Source organism: Aphis gossypii, chromosome X, assembly GCF_020184175.1.
Source record: "Aphis gossypii isolate Hap1 chromosome X, ASM2018417v2, whole genome shotgun sequence".
NCBI classification, from domain to species: Eukaryota; Metazoa; Arthropoda; class Insecta; order Hemiptera; family Aphididae; genus Aphis; species Aphis gossypii.
Genome location: NC_065533.1, coordinates 34563023 through 34584633, shown reverse-complemented (window position 1 = coordinate 34584633; position 21611 = coordinate 34563023). Strand labels below are relative to the sequence as shown.

At 28.8% G+C, this 21611-nt stretch overlaps 2 protein-coding genes across 2 annotated transcripts in view; one reads left to right on the top strand and one right to left on the bottom strand.

Annotated features, from left to right (window-relative positions):
* Positions 1–7519: 7519 nt before the first annotated feature.
* Positions 7520–21611, top strand: part of LOC126552488 (uncharacterized) — a 24657-nt gene continuing 10565 nt past the window's right edge. The window contains exons 1-8 of the mRNA XM_050207190.1: positions 7520–7582; positions 7829–7960; positions 8229–8360; positions 8601–8732; positions 10148–10279; positions 10521–10652; positions 11684–11815; positions 12854–12985. Of these exons, the coding sequence (XP_050063147.1) occupies positions 7520–7582; positions 7829–7960; positions 8229–8360; positions 8601–8732; positions 10148–10279; positions 10521–10652; positions 11684–11815; positions 12854–12985 (987 nt within the window). The remainder of the gene's footprint in view (positions 7583–7828; positions 7961–8228; positions 8361–8600; positions 8733–10147; positions 10280–10520; positions 10653–11683; positions 11816–12853; positions 12986–21611) is intronic.
* LOC126552104 (membrane-associated protein Hem-like) lies at positions 18794–21605 on the bottom strand. Its single transcript, XM_050206591.1, has 9 exons — positions 21414–21605; positions 21245–21347; positions 20901–21129; positions 20710–20803; positions 20378–20631; positions 20234–20318; positions 19874–20154; positions 19604–19693; positions 18794–19504 (listed from the first exon to the last, which is right to left on the bottom strand). The coding sequence occupies exons 1-9, from the start codon at positions 21514–21516 to the stop codon at positions 19361–19363; spliced, it is 1383 nt and encodes a 460-aa protein (XP_050062548.1). The 5' UTR covers positions 21517–21605; the 3' UTR covers positions 18794–19360.

The window sequence follows — 21611 nt, the reverse complement described above, 5'->3', positions numbered from 1 at the left end:
TCTTTACAAAATAAAAAGATATCAATTTAAATGAAAAACATTCTATAAACTCACAATTTCAATAAAATAATATTATAATTATGAATGTTCTGTTATTTAATTAAACTACATAATATCATAAGTTTTACTTTATTATAATACATTTGAACATGAATAATATAAAAACATTGATTTTTGATAAATTGTTTTTTTTCTTTAACTGATATTTAATTTACTTGAATTAATTTAAACAATGTACTAACCAATGTCACATCGTTACGGCTATTTATTTGAGTATTAATTATCGGTATTGCTGGTGGAGGGGATGGCAGTCGTCGATGATGATGTGTAGATTTATTTTTGCTGTTAACGCCTTGATTTTTTTCCGAAAATCTCTGAAAATTCAAAGATCACAAAATTTCAAAATAAGTGGAAAAATTGGAATAAATGTACAATTTCGATAATGAGATATTATAATTTTTAAAGATTGGTTATTTAAAAAAATCTACATATTATAAGTATTAACTTATTATAATTCATTTGAATATGAATAATAATATTAAATCATTATTGATTCATAATTGATCTACAAAGATTTTTGCATACGTGTTTTTCCTTTCACTGATATTTTATTTACTTGAATAAATTTAAACAATGTACTTACCAATGTAACAACGTTATTGCTATTTATTTGAGTGTTAACTATCGGTATTGCTGGTGGAGGGGATGGCAGTCGTCGATGATGAAGTGTAGAATTATTTTTGCTGTTAACGCCTTGATTTTTTTCCAACAACCCCTGAAAATTCAATGTTTACTAATTGTAAAAATATCATTATACATAAAAAAACATTATTTCAATTCAAAAATTCAATAATAATTTATTATCTTTTTGAATGTATTGTGATGTATCTACATATCAGGTTCAATAAGGTAGGTATTGTGTTTTAAAAATGATTTAAACAAGAATATTAACGTTTGATTAAGCATCTACAAAGGTTATTATTTATATATATTTTATTTTACAGATTATAAACAATATTTACCTTGCTTCCACTTCTTTTTGATGTGTCATGTAATAATTGATCAAATTTTCTCTTCGACTGCATATCAGTATTAATGTGGTACATCGTCACTTGCTGATTGCTAGGATCTGGACTCGAAGGTGGAGACGTTAGGACAATTATTTCGATATTGGTACTGCTACTTTTTGTAGTTCTTAATCTTGACAATGCTCTAGATGTGGATGGTAATGTTGATGACAGTTTTGGACTTTAACTAAATGATTTATTTTATTGCTGCCTCGTTGTATTACAGACTATCCCTAAAAATTTAATGTTTACAAAATTAGAAGATATCAATTTAAATGAAAAACATTATGTTAACTCACAGTTTCAATTATATAATATTATAATTTTGAATGTTTTGTTATTTAACAAAATCTACATATTATAAGTTTAAATTTATTTAAATGCATTTGAATAAGAATAATGTTTGATTAAAGATTCATTTAGTGCAGGTGTAATATCCATAGCGTTTATTTTTGGATTAGCCTGTGAAGATATAATTAGGTTAGAGAAATTATAATTTTATTAAAACAATTTTTTTTTAATACGATATTTATCAAGTCCATTATAACTGAACTGTGATGAGACCTGCCTAAGACGGCACACGCAGTATTATAAATAAAGGATCACAGTCCAGTACGTGCGTCCACCAAGTCACAATCACCAACGAAGACAAATAACACCTTGTTTTGTTCTGCAGCCCAAAACGATGACACAATTGACAAAACAACGTTATTCACAGGCGACCGCTGGCAAACTAAAAAACAATTGGCAATTAAACGTTGGACAATATCAAATTGCCTCGAACGGTACTTTACCAGACGTCGATTCACAAAACGAAGAAGTGACGAAAACGTGTTTTTCAATAAGAAAATGGCTGCAGACACAAGAACATGAACAATTGATTGATGTGGACACCACGAGAAGGAAGCGATAAGAGAACGACGGTGCCGATGACATTCACCACGAAGGCTATGCCGCCGGACACTACAAAATTAAGATAAGTGCCTCAGTGCCACCACACAAAACTGGACAAACACACGAACTTAATGAAACTTGTGGCACTGAGAGCATGACTTTAACTTTTACTGACAACATAACCGAAAAATTCAAAACGTTAAAACAAAAACGAACATTTCCGTGCGATGATATCAGCGCGATTACGTAACCGGTCTGTCGCACACGGAGCCTTATCGCCGCCTCCGACAATGACTGATGCTACGCAACGCACCGATACGCAACGCAAGAAAATGATAGAACGAAACCAAAACGAATACAACACCATGACATATAAACATATAAAGGCGAACAATGCTAGTAAATTCTTATTCATTTTACATATTTGCAGAAGCTAATTTAAAACGAAATTGCATTCAATCTATAAATTTCTATCTGAATTAAGTACAAAATATAATAAAGAAAGGTATAAACTATACAGTATACATACACCAATTCAAGAAGTGTTATATTTTATAGTAAATTTTAAATAATATTAATACAAATTTGTTATAAATTCATAAAAGATATATGTAAAAAAAAATTTGACATCGAATTTAATTGTATAATTGAAGTGGTACGCGTATTGATTGTAAAAGTGTCTGTGGTACTCGATGATAAAAAGGTTGGGAATCCCTACACTAGTCTGTGTTACTAATTGTCCATATAATTGAATAGGTAACTTTTATTTAATCAATTATAACCACATACACACTGTATATTATTACTCTTGATTTGCCGTATTAAGGTTTAATTGTTATGAAATAATACAATAGTACTTACCTTTAGGTTTTAACTAATATCTTATTCCGCGTTAACGTGTAGCGAAAACCACGTTTGACGCTTACGACTTCTACAATCACTTGGTGGTTGAGGAAAAACAAAACACACTTTTCGACAATAAAATGCCGTAACACTGATAAATTAAATAAACGAAACGCGAAAAAATAATAGTAGTGTCAGTCTTCTTATAAATTACGAATCGTTTATTTGGCGCAAAATGTGCGGAAAGGAATAACTCGTAAGACGTACTAACTAAACAGTTTTCGTATCGACGAACTATGAACAAATAAAATCAAACTACTTCCACTACGATTGTTTATAAACTCCTTGAAAAATATCTAAAATCTTTGCATACGAAACCACGAGGTAACCAGTGTTGCCATATTTATTGTAATTGATAAAGCGCTACCTGCAACACACATCTGCATCAAATCGTAGTGGAGGTAGTTTGATTATATTTGTTCATAGTTCGTCGATACGAAAACTGTTTAGTTAGTACGTCTTACGAGTTATTCCTTTCCGCCATTGATCGCTAACCACATTTTGCGCCAAATAAACGATTCGTAATTATAAGAAGACTGACACTACTATTATTTTTTTACGTTTCGTTTATTTAATTTATCAGTGTTACGGCATTTTATTGTCGAAAAGTGTGTTTTGTTTTTCCTCAACCACCAAGTGATTGTAGACGTCGTAAGCGTCAAACGTGGTTTTCGCTACACGTTAACGCGGAATAAGATATTAGTTGATACTGAAAACCTAAAGGTAAGTACTATTGTATTATTTCATAACAATTAAACCTTAATACGGCAAATCAAGAGTAATAATATACAGTGTGTATGTGGTTATAATTGATTAAATAAAAGTTACCTATTCAATTATATAGACAATTAGTAACACAGACTAGTGCAGGATTCCCAACCTTTTTATCATCGAGTACCATCAGACACTTTTACAATCAATACGCGTACCACTTCAATTATACAATTAAATTCGATGTCAAATTTTTTTTACATATATCTTTTATGAATTTATAACAAATTTGTATAAATATTATTTAAAATTTACTATAAAATATAACACTTCTTGAATTGGTGTATGTATACTGTATAGTTTATACCTTTCTTTATTATATTTTGTACTTAATTCAGATAGTAATTTATAGATTGAATGCATTTTCGTTTTAAATTAGCTTCTGCAAATATGTAAAATGAATAAGAATTTACTAGCATTGTTCGCGTTTATATGTTTATATGTCATGGTGTTGTATTCGTTTTGGTGTCGTTCTATCATTTTCGTGCGTTGCGTATCGGTGCGTTGCGTAGTATCGGTCATTGTCGGAGGCGGCGATAAGGCTCCGTGTGCGACAGACCGGTTACGTAATCGCGCTGATATCATGGCACGGAAATGTTCGTTTTTGTTTTAACGTTTTGAATTTTTTGGTTATGTTGTCAGTAAAAGTTAAAGTCATGCTCTCAGTGCCACAAGTTTCATTAAGTTCGTGTGTTTGTCCAGTTTTGTGTGGTGGCACTGAGGCACTTATCTTAATTTTGTAGTGTCCGGCGGCATAGCCTTCGTGGTGAATGTCATCGGCACCGTCTTTCTCTTATCGCTTCCTTCTCGTGGTGTCCACATCAATCAATTGTTTATGTTCTTGTGTCTGCAGCCATTTTCTTATTGAAAAACACGTTTTCGTCACTTCTTCGTTTTGTGAATCGACGTCTAGTAAAGTATCGTTAGAGGCAATTTGATATTGTCCAACGTTTAATTGCCAATTGTTTTTTAGTTTGCCAGCGGTCGCCTGTGAATAACGTTGTTTTGTCAATTGTGTCATCGTTTTGGGCTGCAGAACAAAACAAGGTGTTATTTGTCTTCGTTGGTGATTGTGACTTGGTGGACGCACGTACTGGACTGTGATCCTTTATTATAATACTGCGTGTGCCGTCATTGGCAAGTCTCATCACAGTTCAGTTATAATGGACTTGATAAATATCGTATTAAAAAAAAATTGTTTTAATAAAATTATAATTCTCTAACCTAATTATATCTTCACAGGCTAATCCAAAAATTAACGCTATGGATATTACACCTGCATTAAATGAATATTTAATCAAACATTATTCATATTCAAATGCATTTAAATAAATTTTTTTTTTTTTTTTTTTTAACTTTTATTTTAAAGCGTACAATCTGTAAATAAATTATTACAATAAGTATGCATGCGGAAATATATAATGTAGCTTGATATAAACGTGATATAAGCAGCCACCCAATGGCGACACTTTATGACATGATTAGGTTGAATTTAAATTTACCTTATATATTTAGCTAGTTTATATTTAAGTATTTAAATCTCTACACCACTTTCTCTTCAGTCGACGAGGAGGATTACCAGGAATGGTGTCGGAATCAAGGGCAGAGATTAGTGGATTGGAGTGGTTTGTCAGTCGGGAGCGGAAGCGTTTATAAAGGGTTTTGGCAGTTTCTACTATCGTATTAATTTTTAAATCTGTGTGAAGGGTGTGATTAGTAACGTAAAATGGGGCATTAGTGATTAACCGGAGGGTAGTGGATTGGAAGGTTTGAATTTTATTTGTGTTTGATTTTTTGGCTGTGCCCCATAACTGAATCCCGTATGTCCAAATGGGCATTAATTAAGTTTTATATAGAAGTAATTTTGTTTTTATGTTAAGTTTAGAGTGTTTACCGAGTAAGAATTGTAGTGATTTTCGTCTAGAATTTAGGAGGATTTTCTTCTTTTTTATGTGGTCTGCCCAAGTTAATCGTTGATCTAGAATCAAGCCCAGGTAACGAGAGCTCGAGGATTTTGGAATATTCAGGTTGTTTAAATGTATAGGTGGAACAGTTCCACGGTTTAGTGTAAAAGTTAGGTGGGTAGATTTTTCGTGATTTATTTTTATTTTCCACTTGTCGTACCAAGAAGACATAAGGTCTAGGTGGTTCTGTAGGTTCATGCCAGCAATTATTGGGTCTTTGTGTGTGGAATAGATAATTTTGTCGTCAGCAAAATCTGCAACTGAGGTGTAAGGGGTTGTCGGTTGATCAGCTGAGTACAGGTTGTAAAGGGTAGGAGATGAGACGGCTCCTTGTGGGACCCCTGCAGATATACGGGCCAAGGACGACATTTCTGATCCAATTTTGGTCACAAAATAACGGTCTTCAAGATAAGATTTGTAAAATAGGTAGTAGGGTAGAGGTAAGATTTTTTTTAATTTGTGCAAGAGACCAGGATGCCACACTTTATCAAATGCTTGAGCTATATCAAGGAGGACTGCTGAGCAATATTCTTTTTTTTCTAAGGAATTAGGTATGCAGTCGGTCAGTCTGTGTATTTGGTGAATGGTTGAGTGTCGTTCACGAAAACCAAATTGGGTTTGTGGTATAACTGATGCATTATTTATAAAAGGAGAAATCCGTTTTAATACCAACTTTTCACAAAGTTTACCGAAGAGTGGTAGGAGACTTATCGGCCGATATGAGGACGGAATATCAGGAGGTTTACCTGGATTTAGGATTAGGATGATAACTGAGGTTTTCCATTGAAGAGGAAAATGGGAGAGTCTTATGATTGCATTTAATATGTGCGTGAGGTGTATAATTGCTTTTTTAGGAAGCTGCAGGGCTACTTCTGCCGAAATTAAGTCTAGACCGGGAGATTTTTTGTGGCGAAATAGTTTGAGGTAGTAATGAATTTCACTCGGCGAAATAGGTTTAGGTGCTAGATAAAGTGGAAATGGGGTAGTAAGTGAGTTCACAATATAATTTTCATATATATTATTGACCATGTCGTGGTGGGGTTGGAAGACTTGAAGCAAATGAGATCGAAAAAGTTCAGACTTTTCTGCATCAGTTTTGCACCAAGTATTATCTAAACTTTTATGGGGGAGTTTGTGGTTTTTTGTTTCAAACAGCTAAATAAATTTAAACTTATAATATGTAGATTTTGTTAAATAACAAATCAATCAAAATTATAATATCATATTATTGAAAATGTACATTTATATCATATTTACCACTTATTTTGATTTTTTTTGTGATCATTGAATTTTCAGGGATTGTTGGCAAAAAATCAAGCCGTTAACAGCAAAAACAATTCTACACTTCATCATCGACATCTGCCTTCTCCCCCACCAGCAATACCCTTAGTTAACTCTCAAACAAATAGCGGTACTGTTGCTGCATTGGTTAGTACATTGTTTAAATTTGTTCTAGTAAATAGTATATCAGTGAAAGAAAAAAACCGTATATGCAATAATCTTTGTAGTTCATTTATCAAACATCAATGTTTTAATATTATTCATATTCAAATGAATTCTAATAAATTAAAACTTAAAATATTTAGATTTTGTTAAATAACAAAACATTCAAAATTATAATATTATATAATTGAAACTGTGAGTTAACATAATGCTTTTCATTTAAATTGATATCTTCTAATTTTGTAAAGATTAAATTTTTAGGAATAGTCCGTAATACAACGAGGCAGCAATAAAATAAATCATTAAGTTAAAGTTCAAAAACTGTCATCAACATTACCATCCACATCTAGAGCATTGTCAAGATTAAGAACTACAAAAAGTAGCAGTACCAATATCGAAATAATTGACCTAACGTCTCCACCTTCGAGTCCAGGTCCTAGCAATAAGCAAGTGACGGTATACCACATTAATACTAATATGCAATCGAAGAGAAAATTGGATCAATTATTACATGACACATCAAAAAGAAGTGGAAGCAAGGTAAATATTGTTTATAATCTGTAAAATAAAATATGTATAAATAATAACCTTTGTAGATGATTAATCAAACGTTAATATACTTGATTTAATCATTTTTAAGACACAATACCTACCTCATTGAACCTGATATGTAGATACATCACAACTCATTCAAAAATATAATAAATTATAATTAAATTTTTGATTTGAAATAATGTTTTTGATGTAAATTGATATCTTTACAATAAGTAAACATTGAATTTTCAGGGGTTGTTGGAAAAAAATCAAGGCGTTTACAGCAAGAATAATTCTACACTTCAATATCGACGACTGCCTTCTCCTCCACCAGCAAAACCGATAGTTAACACTCAAACAAATAGCGGTACTGTTGCTGCTTTGGTTAGTACATTGTTTATATTAACTCAAGGAAATAAAATATCAGTTAAAGAAAAAAACAATATGCAATAATCTTTGTAGATCATTTATCAAACAATAATGATTTTATATTATTATTTTTATTCAAATGAATTATAATAAATTAATACTTATAATATGTAGATTTTTTTAAATAACCAATCATTAAAAATTATAGTATCTCATTATCGAATTTGTACATTTTTTCTATTTTTTCAACTTATTTTGAAATATGTGATCATTGAATTTTCAGGGATTGTTGGAAAATAATCAAGGCGTTATCAGCAAGAATAATTCTACAGTTCATCATCGACGACTGCCATCCCCTCCACCTGCAATTCCGATAGTTAATACTCAAATAAATAGCCGTAACGATGTGACATTGGTTAGTACATTGTTTAAATTAATTCAAGTAAATTAAATATCAGTTAAAGAAAAAAACAATTTGTCAAAAATCAATGTTTTTATTATTATTATTCAAATGAATTATAATAAATTAATACTTATAATATTAGATTTTGTTAAATAACATAACAATCAAAATTATAATATCTCATTATTGAAATTGTACATTTATTCCAAATTTTCCACTTATTTTGAAATTCTTTGATTTTTGAATTTTCAGAGATTTTTGGAAAAAAATCAAGGCGTTAACAGCAAGAATGATTCTACACTTCATCATCGACGACTGCCTTCTCCTCCACCAGCAATACCGATAGTTAACACTCAAACAAATAGCGGTACTGTTGCTGCATTGGTTAGTACATTGTTTAAATTTGTTCTAGTAAATAGGATATCAGTTAAAGAAAAAACCGTATGCAATCTTCTTTGTAGTTCATTTATCAAACATCAATGTTTTAATATTATTCTTATTCAAATGAATTATAATAAATTAATACATATAATATTTAGATTTTGTTAAATAACAAAACAATCAAAATTATAATATCTCATTGCCGAAATTGTACATTCCATTTTTCCACTTATTTTGAAATATGTGATCTTTGAATTTTCAGGGATTGTTGGAAAAAAATCAAGGCGTTAACAGCAAGAATGATTCTACACTTCATCATCGACGACTGACTTCTCCTCCACCAGCAATACCGATAGTTAATACAAATAAATAGCCGTAACGATTGTGACATGGTTAGTACATGTTTAAATTAATTCAAGTAAATAAATATCAGTTAAAGAAAAAAAACAATTTGTCAAAAACATCAATGTTTTAATATTATTCTTATTCAAATGAATATAATAAATTAATACTTATAATATTTAGATTTTGTTAAATAACATAACAATCAAAATTATAATATCTCATTATTGAAATTGTACATTATTCAAATTTCATTATTTTGAAATTCTTGATTTTTGAATTTTCAGAGATGTTTGGAAAAAAATCAAGGCGTTACAGCAAGAATAATTCTACACTCAATATCGACGACTGCCTTCTCCTCCACCAGCAATACCGATAGTTAACACTCAAACAAATAGCGGTACGATTTGCTGCTTTGGTTAGTACATTGTTTAAATTAACTCAAGGAAATAAAATATCAGTTAAAGAAAAAAACAATATGCAATATCTTTGTAGATTTATCAAACAATATGATTTTATATTATATTTTTATTCAAATGAATTATAATAAATTAATACTTATAATATGTAGATTTTTTTAAATAACCAATCATTAAAAATTATAGTATCTGATTATCGAAATTGTACATTTATTCCAAATTTTCCACTTATTTTGAAATTCTTTGATTTTTGAATTTTCAGAGATTTTTGGAAAAAAATCAAGGCGTTATCAGCAAGAATAATTCTACACTTCAATATCGACGACTGCCTTCTCCTCCACCAGCAATACCGATAGTTAACACTCAAACAAATAGCGGTACTGTTGCTGCTTTGGTTAGTACATTGTTTAAATTTGTTCTAGTAAATAGGATATCAGTTAAAGAAAAAACCGTATACAATCTTCTTTGTAGTTCATTTATCAAACATCAATGTTTTAGTATTATTATTCATATTCAAATGAATTATAATAAATTAATACTTATAATATGTAGATTTTTTTAAATAACCAATCATTAAAATATATAATATCTCATTGCCGAAATTGTACATTCCATTTTTTCCACTTATTTTGAAATATGTGATCTTTGAATTTTCAGGGAATGTTGGAAAAAAATCAAGGTGTTAACAGCAAGAATGATTCTACACTTCATCATCGACGACTGCCATCCCCTCCACCTGCAATTCCGATAGTTAATACTCAAATAAATAGCCGTAACGATGTGACATTGGTTAGTACATTGTTTAAATTAATTCAAGTAAATTAAATATCAGTTAAAGAAAAAAACAATTTGTCAAAAATCAATGTTTTTATATTATTTTTATTCAAATGAATTATAATAAATTAATACTTATAATATTTAGATTTTTTTAAATAAAACATAACAATCAAAATTATAATATCTCATTATTGAAATTGTACATTATTCCAAATTTTCCACTTTTTTGAAATCTTTGATTTTGAATTTTCAGAGATTTTTGGAAAAAAATCAAGGCGTTTACAGCAAGAATAATTCTACACTTCAATATCGACGACTGCCTTCTCCTCCACCAGCAATACCGATAGTTAACACTCAAACAAATAGCGGTACTGTTGCTGCTTTGGTTAGTACATTGTTTAAATTAACTCAAGGAAATAAAATATCAGTTAAAGAAAAAAAACAATATGCAATAATCTTTGTAGATCATTTATCAAACAATAATGATTTTATATTATTATTTTTATTCAAATGAATTATAATAAATTAATACTTATAATATGTAGATTTTTTTAAATAACCAATCATTAAAAATTATAGTATCTGATTATCGAAATTGTACATTTATTCCAAATTTTCCACTTATTTTGAAATTCTTTGATTTTTGAATTTTCAGAGATTTTTGGAAAAAAATCAAGGCGTTATCAGCAAGAATAATTCTACACTTCAATATCGACGACTGCCTTCTCCTCCACCAGCATACCGATAGTTAACACTCAAACAAATAGCGGTACTGTTGCTGCTTTGGTTAGTACATTGTTTAAATTAACTCAAGGAAATAAAATATCAGTTAAGAAAAAAACATATGCAATAATCTTTGTAGATCATTTATCAAACAATAATGATTTATATTATTATTTTTATTCAAATGAATATATAATTAATACTATATAATAGTAGATTTTCTAAATAACCAATCATTAAAAATTATAGTATCTCATTATCGAATTTGTACATTTTTTCTATTTTTTCAACTTATTTTGAAATATGTGATCTTTGAATTTTCAGGGATTGTTGGAAAAAAATCAAGGCGTTAACAGCAAGAATGATTCTACACTTCATCATCGACGACTGCCATCCCTCCACCTGCAATCCGATAGTTAATACTCAAATAAATAGCCGTAACGACTGTGTGAATTGGTTAGTACATTTTAAATTAATTCAAGTAAATTAAATATCAGTTAAAGAAAAAAAACAATTTATCAAACATCAATATTTTAATATTATTCTTATTCAAATGAATTATAATAAATTAATACATATAATATTTAGATTTTGTTAAATAACAAAACAATCAAAATTATAATATCTCATTGCTGAAATTGTACATTTCATTTTTTCCACTTATTTTGAAATATGTGATCTTTGAATTTTCAGGGATTGTTGGAAAAAAATCAAGGCGTTAACAGCAAGAATGATTCTACACTTCATCATCGACGACTGCCTTCTCCTCCACCAGCAATACCGATAGTTAACACTCAAACAAATAGCGGTACTGTTGCTGCATTGGTTAGTACATTGTTTAAATTTGTTCTAGGAAATAGGATATCAGTGAAAGGAAAAAACCGTATGCAATATTCTTTGTAGTTCATTTATCAAACATCAATGTTTTAATATTATTCTTATTCAAATGAATTATAATAAATTAATACTTATAATATGTAGATTTTTTTAAATAACCAATCATTAAAATATAATATCTCATGCCGAATTGTACATTCCATTTATTTCCACTTATTTTGAAATATGTGATCTTTGAATTTTCAGGGATTGTTGGAAAAAAATCAAGGTGTTAACAGCAAGAATGATTCTACACTTCATCATCGACGACTGCCTTCTCCTCCACCAGCAATACCGATAGTTAATACTCAAATAAATAGCGTAACGAGTTGACATTGGTTAGTACATTGTTTAAATTAATTCAAGTAATTAAATATCAGTTAAAGAAAAAAACAATTTATCAAAAATCAATTTGTTTATATTATTCTTATTTCAAATTCATTTTTATTCAAATAAATTAATACTTATAATATTTAGATTTTGTTAAATAACATAACAATCAAAATTATAATATCTCATTATTGAAATTGTACATTTATTCCAAATTTTCCACTTATTTTGAAATTCTTTGATTTTTGAATTTTCAGAGATTTTTGGAAAAAAATCAAGGCGTTTACAGCAAGAATAATTCTACACTTCAATATCGACGACTGCCTTCTCCTCCACCAGCAATACCGATAGTTAACACTCAAACAAATAGCGGTACTGTTGCTGCTTTGGTTAGTACATTGTTTAAATTAACTCAAGGAAATAAAATATCAGTTAAAGAAAAAAACAATATGCAATAATCTTTGTAGATCATTTATCAAACAATAATGATTTTATATTATTATTTTTATTCAAATGAATTATAATAAATTAATACTTATAATATGTAGATTTTTTTAAATAACCAATCATTAAAAATTATAGTATCTCATTATCGAATTTGTAAATTTTTTCTATTTTTTCAACTTATTTTGAAATATGTGATCTTTGAATTTTCAGGGATTGTTGGAAAAAAATCAAGGCGTTAACAGCAAGAATGATTCTACACTTCATCATCGACGACTGCCTTCTCCTCCACCAGCAATACCGATAGTTAACACTCAAACAAATAGCGGTACTGTTGCTGCATTGGTTAGTACATTGTTTAAATTTGTTCTAGTAAATAGAATATCAGTTAAAGAAAAAAACAATATGCAATAATCTTTGTAGATCATTTATCAAACAATAATGATTTTATATTATTATTTTTATTCAAATGAATTATAATAAATTAATACTTATAATATGTAGATTTTTTTAAATAACCAATCATTAAAAATTATAGTATCTCATTATCGAATTTGTACATTTTTTCTATTTTTTCAACTTATTTTGAAATATGTGATCTTTGAATTTTCAGGGATTGTTGGAAAAAAATCAAGGCGTTAACAGCAAGAATAATTCTACACTTCAATATCGACGACTGCCTTCTCCCCCACCAGCAATACCGATAGTTAACACTCAAACAAATAGCGGTACTGTTGCTGCATCGGTTAGTACATTGTTTAAATTTGTTCTAGGAAATAGAATATCAGTGAGAGGAAAAAACCGTATGCAATATTCTTTGTAGTTCATTTATCAAACATCAATGTTTTAATATTATTCTTATTCAAATGAATTATAATAAATTAATACTTATAATATTTAGATTTTGTTAAATAACATAACAATCAAAAGTATAATATCTCATTATAGAAATTGTACATTCCATTTTTTCCACTTATTTTGAAATATTTGATTTTTGAATTTTCAGGGATTGTTGGAAAAAAATCAAGGCGTTATCAGCAAGAATAATTCTACTCTTCAATATCGACGACTGCCTTCTCCTCCACCAGCAATACCGATAGTTAACACTCAAACAAATAGCGGTACTGTTGCTGCTTTGGTTAGTACATTGTTTAAATTAATTCAAGTAAATTAAATATCAGTTAAAGAAAAAAACAATTTATCAAAAATCAATGTTTTTATATTATTCATGTTCAAATGTATTATAATAAAGTAAAACTTATGATATTATGTAGTTTAATTAAATAACAGAACATTCATAATTATAATATTATTTTATTGAAATTGTGAGTTTATAGAATGTTTTTCATTTAAATTGATATCTTTTTATTTTGTAAACATTAAATTTTTAGGGAATGTCCGAAATACAACAAGGCAGCAACACAATAAATTATTTTGTTAAAGTTCCAAAACGGTCATCACCATTACCATCCACAGCGAGAGCATTGTCAAGATTAAGAACTACCAAAAGTAGCAGTACCAATATCGAAATAATTGACCTAACGTCTCCACCTTCGAGTCCAGTTCTTAGCAATAAGCAAGTGACGGTATACCACATTAATACTGATATGCAGTCGAAGAGAAAATTTGATCAATTATTACATGACACATCACAAAGAATTGGAAGCAAGGTAAATATTGTTTATAATCTGTAAAATAAAATATATATAAATAATAATCTTTGTAGATGTTTAATCAAACGTTAATATTCTTGTTTTAATCATTTTTAAGATATAATACCTACCTTATTGAACCTGATATGTAGATACATCACAATACATTCAAAAATATAATAAATTATAATTGAATTTTTGATTTGAAATAATGTTTTTGATGTTAATTGATATCTTTACAATAAGTAAACATTGAATTTTCAGGGGTTGTTGGAAAAAAATCAAGGCGTTAACAGCAAAAATAATTCTACACTTCATCGTCGACGACTGCCATCTCCTCCACCAGCAATACCGATAATTAACACTCAAACAATAAGACGTACTGTTGCTGTATTGGTTAGTACATTGTTTTAATTTGTTCTAGTAAATAAAATATCAGTGAAAGGAAAAAACCGTACGCAATAATCTTTGTAGTTCATTTATCAAACATCAATGTTTTAATATTATTGATATTCAAATGAATAAAAATAAATTAAAACTTATATTATTTAGATTTTGTTAAATAATAAAACAATCAAAATCATAATATCATATTATTAAAACCGTGAGTTTATATAATGTTTTTCATGTAAATTGATATCTTCTCATTTTGTAAACATTAAATTTTTAGGGATTGTCCGAAATACAACCAGGCAGCAACACAATAAATAATATAGCTAAAGTTCCAAAACTGTCATCACCGTCACCATCCACATCGTCAGCATTGTCAAGATTAAGAACTAGAAAAAGTAGCAGTATCAATAGCGAAATGATTGAGCTGATGTCTTCATCTACCCCAACTCCAAATAATCAATCTAGCCCTACTCTTAGCACTCAATCAAAAATAGTATATTACCCCTTGGAATTTAATAACGAATTCGAAGAAAGGTTATTTGGCACATCTAGAAATAATGCATACAAGGTTAATATTGCTTATAATTATAAGGTTGACTGAAGGTATAAGTCCTTAATATAATATGGTTGTTCACAACTCTTCAGTATATTATTACTTAATGATAGTGTTTTATATGTCATTTTCCATGTATTTTATTATATTCTAAAATTATAAGTTTACACTATACAATAAATCCCCATAATATCTTCAAATTATTTAGCACGTTCAAGATAAAAGTATACTTTAAAATTGCTTTTATTTCTGCCAAAACCCAACGGTATTGATCTTTTGTTCAATACCATAGCGTCATAGATTAAGTTTTGTACAACATAGATAATTTATCATTCTTTATTTGATACTAAGTTTTTAATAACGTAAGACTTCAATTTTTTTTAGTATTTTTGTGAACTGGACAACATGTGTAATTAAGTTATTTTGACAATTTAAGTATTTTTCTTAACTAAGTCATAATTTTTGTTTTATTTTCAATCTACATAAGTAGGTAACAATATTTATTATCTGATTAATTTATTGCACCTACGTAATGATAAAAAAAAAACCAACTTGGAGTACTCACAAAATATATTATATATTAGACTTTTTTCAAGTTCTATTATTATTTTTATATCATTTGTTTAATGTATTTATTTATGTATTTTTAATACAGATCTATGAAACAATATTTTACGGGAAAAAGCTCCGCTGCATAAACCGTGAACCAAATTCTTATAAGAATTTTATGGTGAACTTAGAATACCTGGTCCGTGTGCATTTTCCTATGTGCTCAGTTGAAAGGTGTGCTAGAATCTTAACCAGTCGATTTAAAATTGCAGTAGTGCCTGCGAATAAGTATGTGTATTTCTTTTTCCATTTATCCATCTGATGGATTTTATAAAAATTATTAAATCGTGTTTGTGGTTTGTTTTGCAGTGATCAATTGGCCTTATTATTTATACAAAAAAAAAACGTTATCGAGAGCCCGGCAACCAAAATGATAGTCAGTTTGAAAATCCTAAATTATGTATTTATACAGCTAAAATCATTGATCAACATGAATCAATGAAATTCTGTAATAGCGTCTGATTCAATCTTCAAAGCATTTTCATCATACCAGTTATGAAAAACACCTAGAAGAACTAAATAAATTGACCTCATCGTTCCCCGCCTACCACCAACTATTGTTGTTCTTGTCATTGACGTTTTTTCTATTATTTTAATTGAATTTTGATATGCAACTGTAAATACTTGTTTACTTTTTACAACACGAAAGATATTTGTCTTAAAACATACCTACTTATTGCATGTTTTTTCTAAATCTATACAATTAACATATATATATATATATAATGTTAGTTATTTTGTAGTTACTCATTAATTAAATGTATACTTATATATTGTATATTATTTTATAAGCTATGTGCGTTATAAGTGTTAAATAATTTAAATCCATTTTAGAATAGGTATTATAGTTTTTAAAATAACAATAAAGCTGTAAAAAAATTTATTAAATGTCATTTTCCATGTATTTTATTGTATTCCAAAATTATTAGTTTACACTATACAATAAATGTCCATAATATCTTTAAATAATTTAGCACGTTCAAGATAAATAAATATACTTTAAAATGGTTTACAATATTCCCGTCAACTAGGTATGTGAAAAATCTTTTGGTTAATCTTTAGCGGGCTACTTAGCTCCACGTTCTTAAACCTTATTTTGATTGTTTACCATTTCAATTATCTATTTTTGTCCTATCACGATACAATTTTTATAGTATTTAATAAAACCGGACAAATACCAAAAATTTAAAGCTTTTTTAATGATGCCCTCCATAATTCTATCCTATGTTTTGTTTCTACATTCCGCTTTTATAAATCATCTTTTCTTTCATGGGTTCTTAAGAAACTTAAAGACTTGATCTATTGGAAAAATAAATTGCATGCTATATTCAAATCTTAACGTGATCCTAGTCATTACAGGGTTTTTTCTCTACTCCGGGCCGAATACAAAGATTCATCTAAAATTTGTTTTAGAGAATTTGTTGAGCGTACTGAAACAAATCTTTCTAATGAATCTAATAAGTTCTGGGGCTTTGTACGTAAAAATCGCTCCCAATCGTCTATCCTTAAATCAGTTAGTCTTAATTCTGTTATTAGCACATGTGAAAAAGATGAAGTAATTTGTTTGCTGAACATTTCTCGTCTGTATACTCCTCCAACATAGTTGATACTAACCTTCAGTCCTAAAAAATACCATTTTTTGACTTGCCTAACAATTGTGATTTCTTTCCTAATGATGTTCTCCTAAAACTAGCAGCGCTTATAAATGTAATAAATAAATAATAGTTATTACTAGTAGCTATATACAAAAAATATATATATTAATAAAATAAGGTTTTTTATTTTTTACAAAATCAAAGTCGTTCATTTAAGTCTATTTAGCAGATAACTATTGAAGTTAAATATAAGTCATGGCAATTTATTTGTTAAAACACATTTATTAATTTTATTATTCTTAATTAAAAATAATACAATTCATAATTTTGGTTGAAGATTTATGTACACAATTATTGTATTGTGTTCATGAATAATATTTCTTAAATGCACATGGTTTAAATTTAAAACTAAAATATTTAGTAAAACAGAATATTACTGAATGTAGTGTAGTTTTACAGAAAACCAAAAGTTACTAAATTTTTAATAATATTTTGCATGTTGTTATTATAAATAATTTTTGTCGATGATATAACTTTATAAGTATTTAAATTCTACAATTTTTTCCCCTAAAATTTTATCACTCCAATAAATTATTTTTTTTGATTATGATTTATGACTGCAAGTAATTAATTAAACATATAATAAAATCAAAAAGTACTTCTTAACTTAAGATATATATATAAACTGAATCTAATATAGTATTAAATTTTAAAATAATACTCTCATATGAGTTATGTATTTACGATTTAGGCTTTTGTGAACATAGGTTATTTCACTATAATATCAACATTAACATATTTATAGAACTTCTGATTATTCATATTGATATGCACTACACAATAAATATAAAAATCTAAAGATAAGTAATTATAATGCAACAACCAAAATATAAAATATAAAATTTAAAAAAATAACATATTTTTCCATACAATGTAAACAATGTTTGATTTTACTGAAACACCATCAACTAGTGGGCATTGTATAAAATCTGAATGCAAATTATGAATTTAAAAAAAATGAAAATGAAAATATTCATAAGTATTATTTGTTTGAATTTACACAAACTGATGAAACTCCAATATCAATTGTATTATATTGAACAGTATGAAGTGTAATGAAATATTGTCATATTTTATAATTCAGATATGTATTCTTTATGATTTTATACAAATAATTTAAATAGGTATGAAGCATATTATGTACAGATGATTTAATATTTTCTCATAAAATATAAATTATAAATTATAAAATAATCAAATAAACTGTTATAAATTTTTTTCTATACCTAGATACAATTCTAGTTATATTTTGAAGTATAGTTAGCAATGTTCATTAAAATAAATAAATAAATAATAAAAATAATATATTTTTGTATTTATTTGTTGTGATACTCACTATTAGTAAAAACAATAATAATTATGTCTAAGAACATTCTACAAAATAGTAATATAAAAAAACAATGGGGATAAATAGTTAATATTAAATTATAATTAGCCATAGCTCAAGTGTAGTGGAACTTTATAACTAACACTAGTAATCGCAGTGATATAAGAATATTCTTATTTTGTAAATTGTTCTATGGTTGGCACGCATAACTTTACAAAATAAAAGTCATTTTTATAATTAAAATAAATAAATTAATAAAAAAAAATAAAATAAAGGGATTAAATAATACGATAATGATACAAATATTGAGATTAAACAATAAAAGTAATAACTAATAATATAACACAATATAAATTATTAAATAGTTTTTGCCGTACTATTATTATTATGCCTGTTTTTGGAAATGCGAGATGACACATTTTACATAATATAATGAAAAATATTTACGAAATTAACACAAAAATAATCGACAAAGAAATCATAATCATACTATATGAGAAATTAATGATTGAATGGAAGTAAACGATTATATTATATTTGATGTGAAGATGATGAATGACCACCATGTTGATGATGTTCGATTTTGTAGACAGCATGGTACGCATTTCTTATCAGGGCATATGGGAAACATGACTCTAAGAGATCCATGGTGAGAAACGGTGACTCTTGAACAATCTGTTAATACAAACAATATATATGTAATGGTCTTGGTAGTAAAACGTTAAATATTTTGATGATGGTGATTACTGATTACAAATGTATACTAATATGTACCTGATCGAGCAAAAGGTATACAGACTCGCGGTTACGCACAGTATCACGGTCAGCTTCTTGGCCAAGACGCAGTAGACTGGATGAAGCGAGCTAAATTTCATGAGGCATATCAAATTTTAAATACATTTTTTATTTTTTATGAAATAATAAAAAGTATTAAGGTATCTATTACTTTCACTGTTGTTTAATGTAGGTGATAGTGATAGTGATAGAGAAAACAAAAAAATCATAATAGATACCAAGGTAGGTTATTGAATTTTCAAAACTTACAGCCAAGAACTCTTTCATACGGTCTTCAATATCACTTCCTGCTGCAGCAACTGAAGTGGGATCAGCCCCAGTACCAGTGCTAGGTCCTGCACCAGCAGAACAAACAGTAAACAGTGCCCCAAAAACAGCATTCACAGCAGCTGCTACACAGTGTACATTATTGGCATGCCCTTCCAGCGAAGCACGGTAAAATGAATGTTCAGATCGTGCCAACTTTGGCACAGAGACCGCCACAAAAACCATAAGCAAACACGCTGTTAGATGTTCATCATGCTCGTCAGCTATAAAAATTAATTACATTTATACATAATATTCTTAAATTTAATACTTATATATAGTAGATTATACGACATAACATACCAGTCTTTTGATTGCGCAGTGCAGCTGCCAGTGCTGGGTCTACTGCACATTCCAAACCTGCAGCCGAAGCCATTTCACTAACAAGCTGTAACAAAATGGTAAGGACATTAATTTTAAAATTAAAGATATAAATAATACACATACCATTGTGTCAGCAGTTGCACCCACTCCATTAACACTTCCATTTCCTCCTACCATTACTCCTCCAACTCCATTAATACCACCATTACCCATTACACCACCAACACGAAGCTGGTGTTGCTGGTGATAATCTTGGACACTAGCCAATAAGAAGGGTACACGGTCTTCAAGAACATCACGAAGTGCAGACTGAGCTAACTGCCGGAAACTTAAGATTACACCCACAATAGTCATGCGTTGAAGCACGTTGTCCACATCTTAATACAATTAAACCAAAATTTAATAAATAATTATGTTATAAATGCGTGTAGTATGCAATGAGTAATTATACTCACGCTGCAGTTTTTTGAATTCGGTTTTCATCACGTCTGGTTTATCAAAATTAGTGCGGAGTGCTAGCAGAACTTCACGATTAGCGGCAACTAGTTTCTAGAGGTAAAAAAAAATTGATTAATAACACGAACGAAATTAATTCTAACATTTCTGACCAGTTATTCATTAATAATAGCTTGTTATTATTACTTACTTTTAGTTCTTGCACTTGACTGGCTACATGCCATGTCAGTGTCTCATTGAGCAATTTCATCCCGTAAGGACCTACAAGTTCAGCAAGTGCTCGCAACTCGCCAATGTCACTAAATTCCTCTGCATTGAAAGGTACTGCACCATCTGCTGTAAGACTGACAAATGCTCGTTGATTTGGTGAATAACAAATGTTGCCGGCACTCACCCGACGTAATAGAACTTCTGAGTACCTGTACAAGTGAACAGTAAATAGTTCAAAAATTAGTACAATATTTTAAACTATAAATCCCACAGTCTTCAAAAGTAAATTATTATTAATATTATTAAAAAGTAAAAACCCATTACCACTGAGTATATGACGATGCAATAGTTTTGTCACCATGGCTATCAGCATGCTGCGTTTGTTGTAGTAACGCATTGTTGAACACTCTTGTCACATCAATATGGACTACATTAAAATTTCAAAAATTAAATTAGTCGACAAAATAGAAATTTATTGGTGAATGGATATTACCATAGTTTTCAACAGTTTGTAGAACGCTCATGTAGGCCCGGACACTGGCTAGAAGTTCTGATGGTTTAGCAATGTCACCCGTATCAGCGTTAAACATAGCCATGCCTACCAGAGCCCGACCAAACCGAGTTTCTAGATGTTGGTGCAAGTATTCACGTGGTGCAAATGTGTATTCCCATACATTTATTGTCGAACAGT

Coding starts and splice junctions, on each gene's coding strand:
- LOC126552104 (XM_050206591.1), bottom strand. CDS start 21,516: ATGGCTATGTTTAACGCTGATACGGGTGACATTGCTAAACCATCAGAA. Junction 20,632..20,709: donor CGAATTCAAAAAACTGCAGC/GTGAGTATAATT, acceptor AATTGTATTAAG/ATGTGGACAACGTGCTTCAA. Junction 19,694..19,873: donor GTATGAAAGAGTTCTTGGCT/GTAAGTTTTGAA, acceptor CATGAAATTTAG/CTCGCTTCATCCAGTCTACT.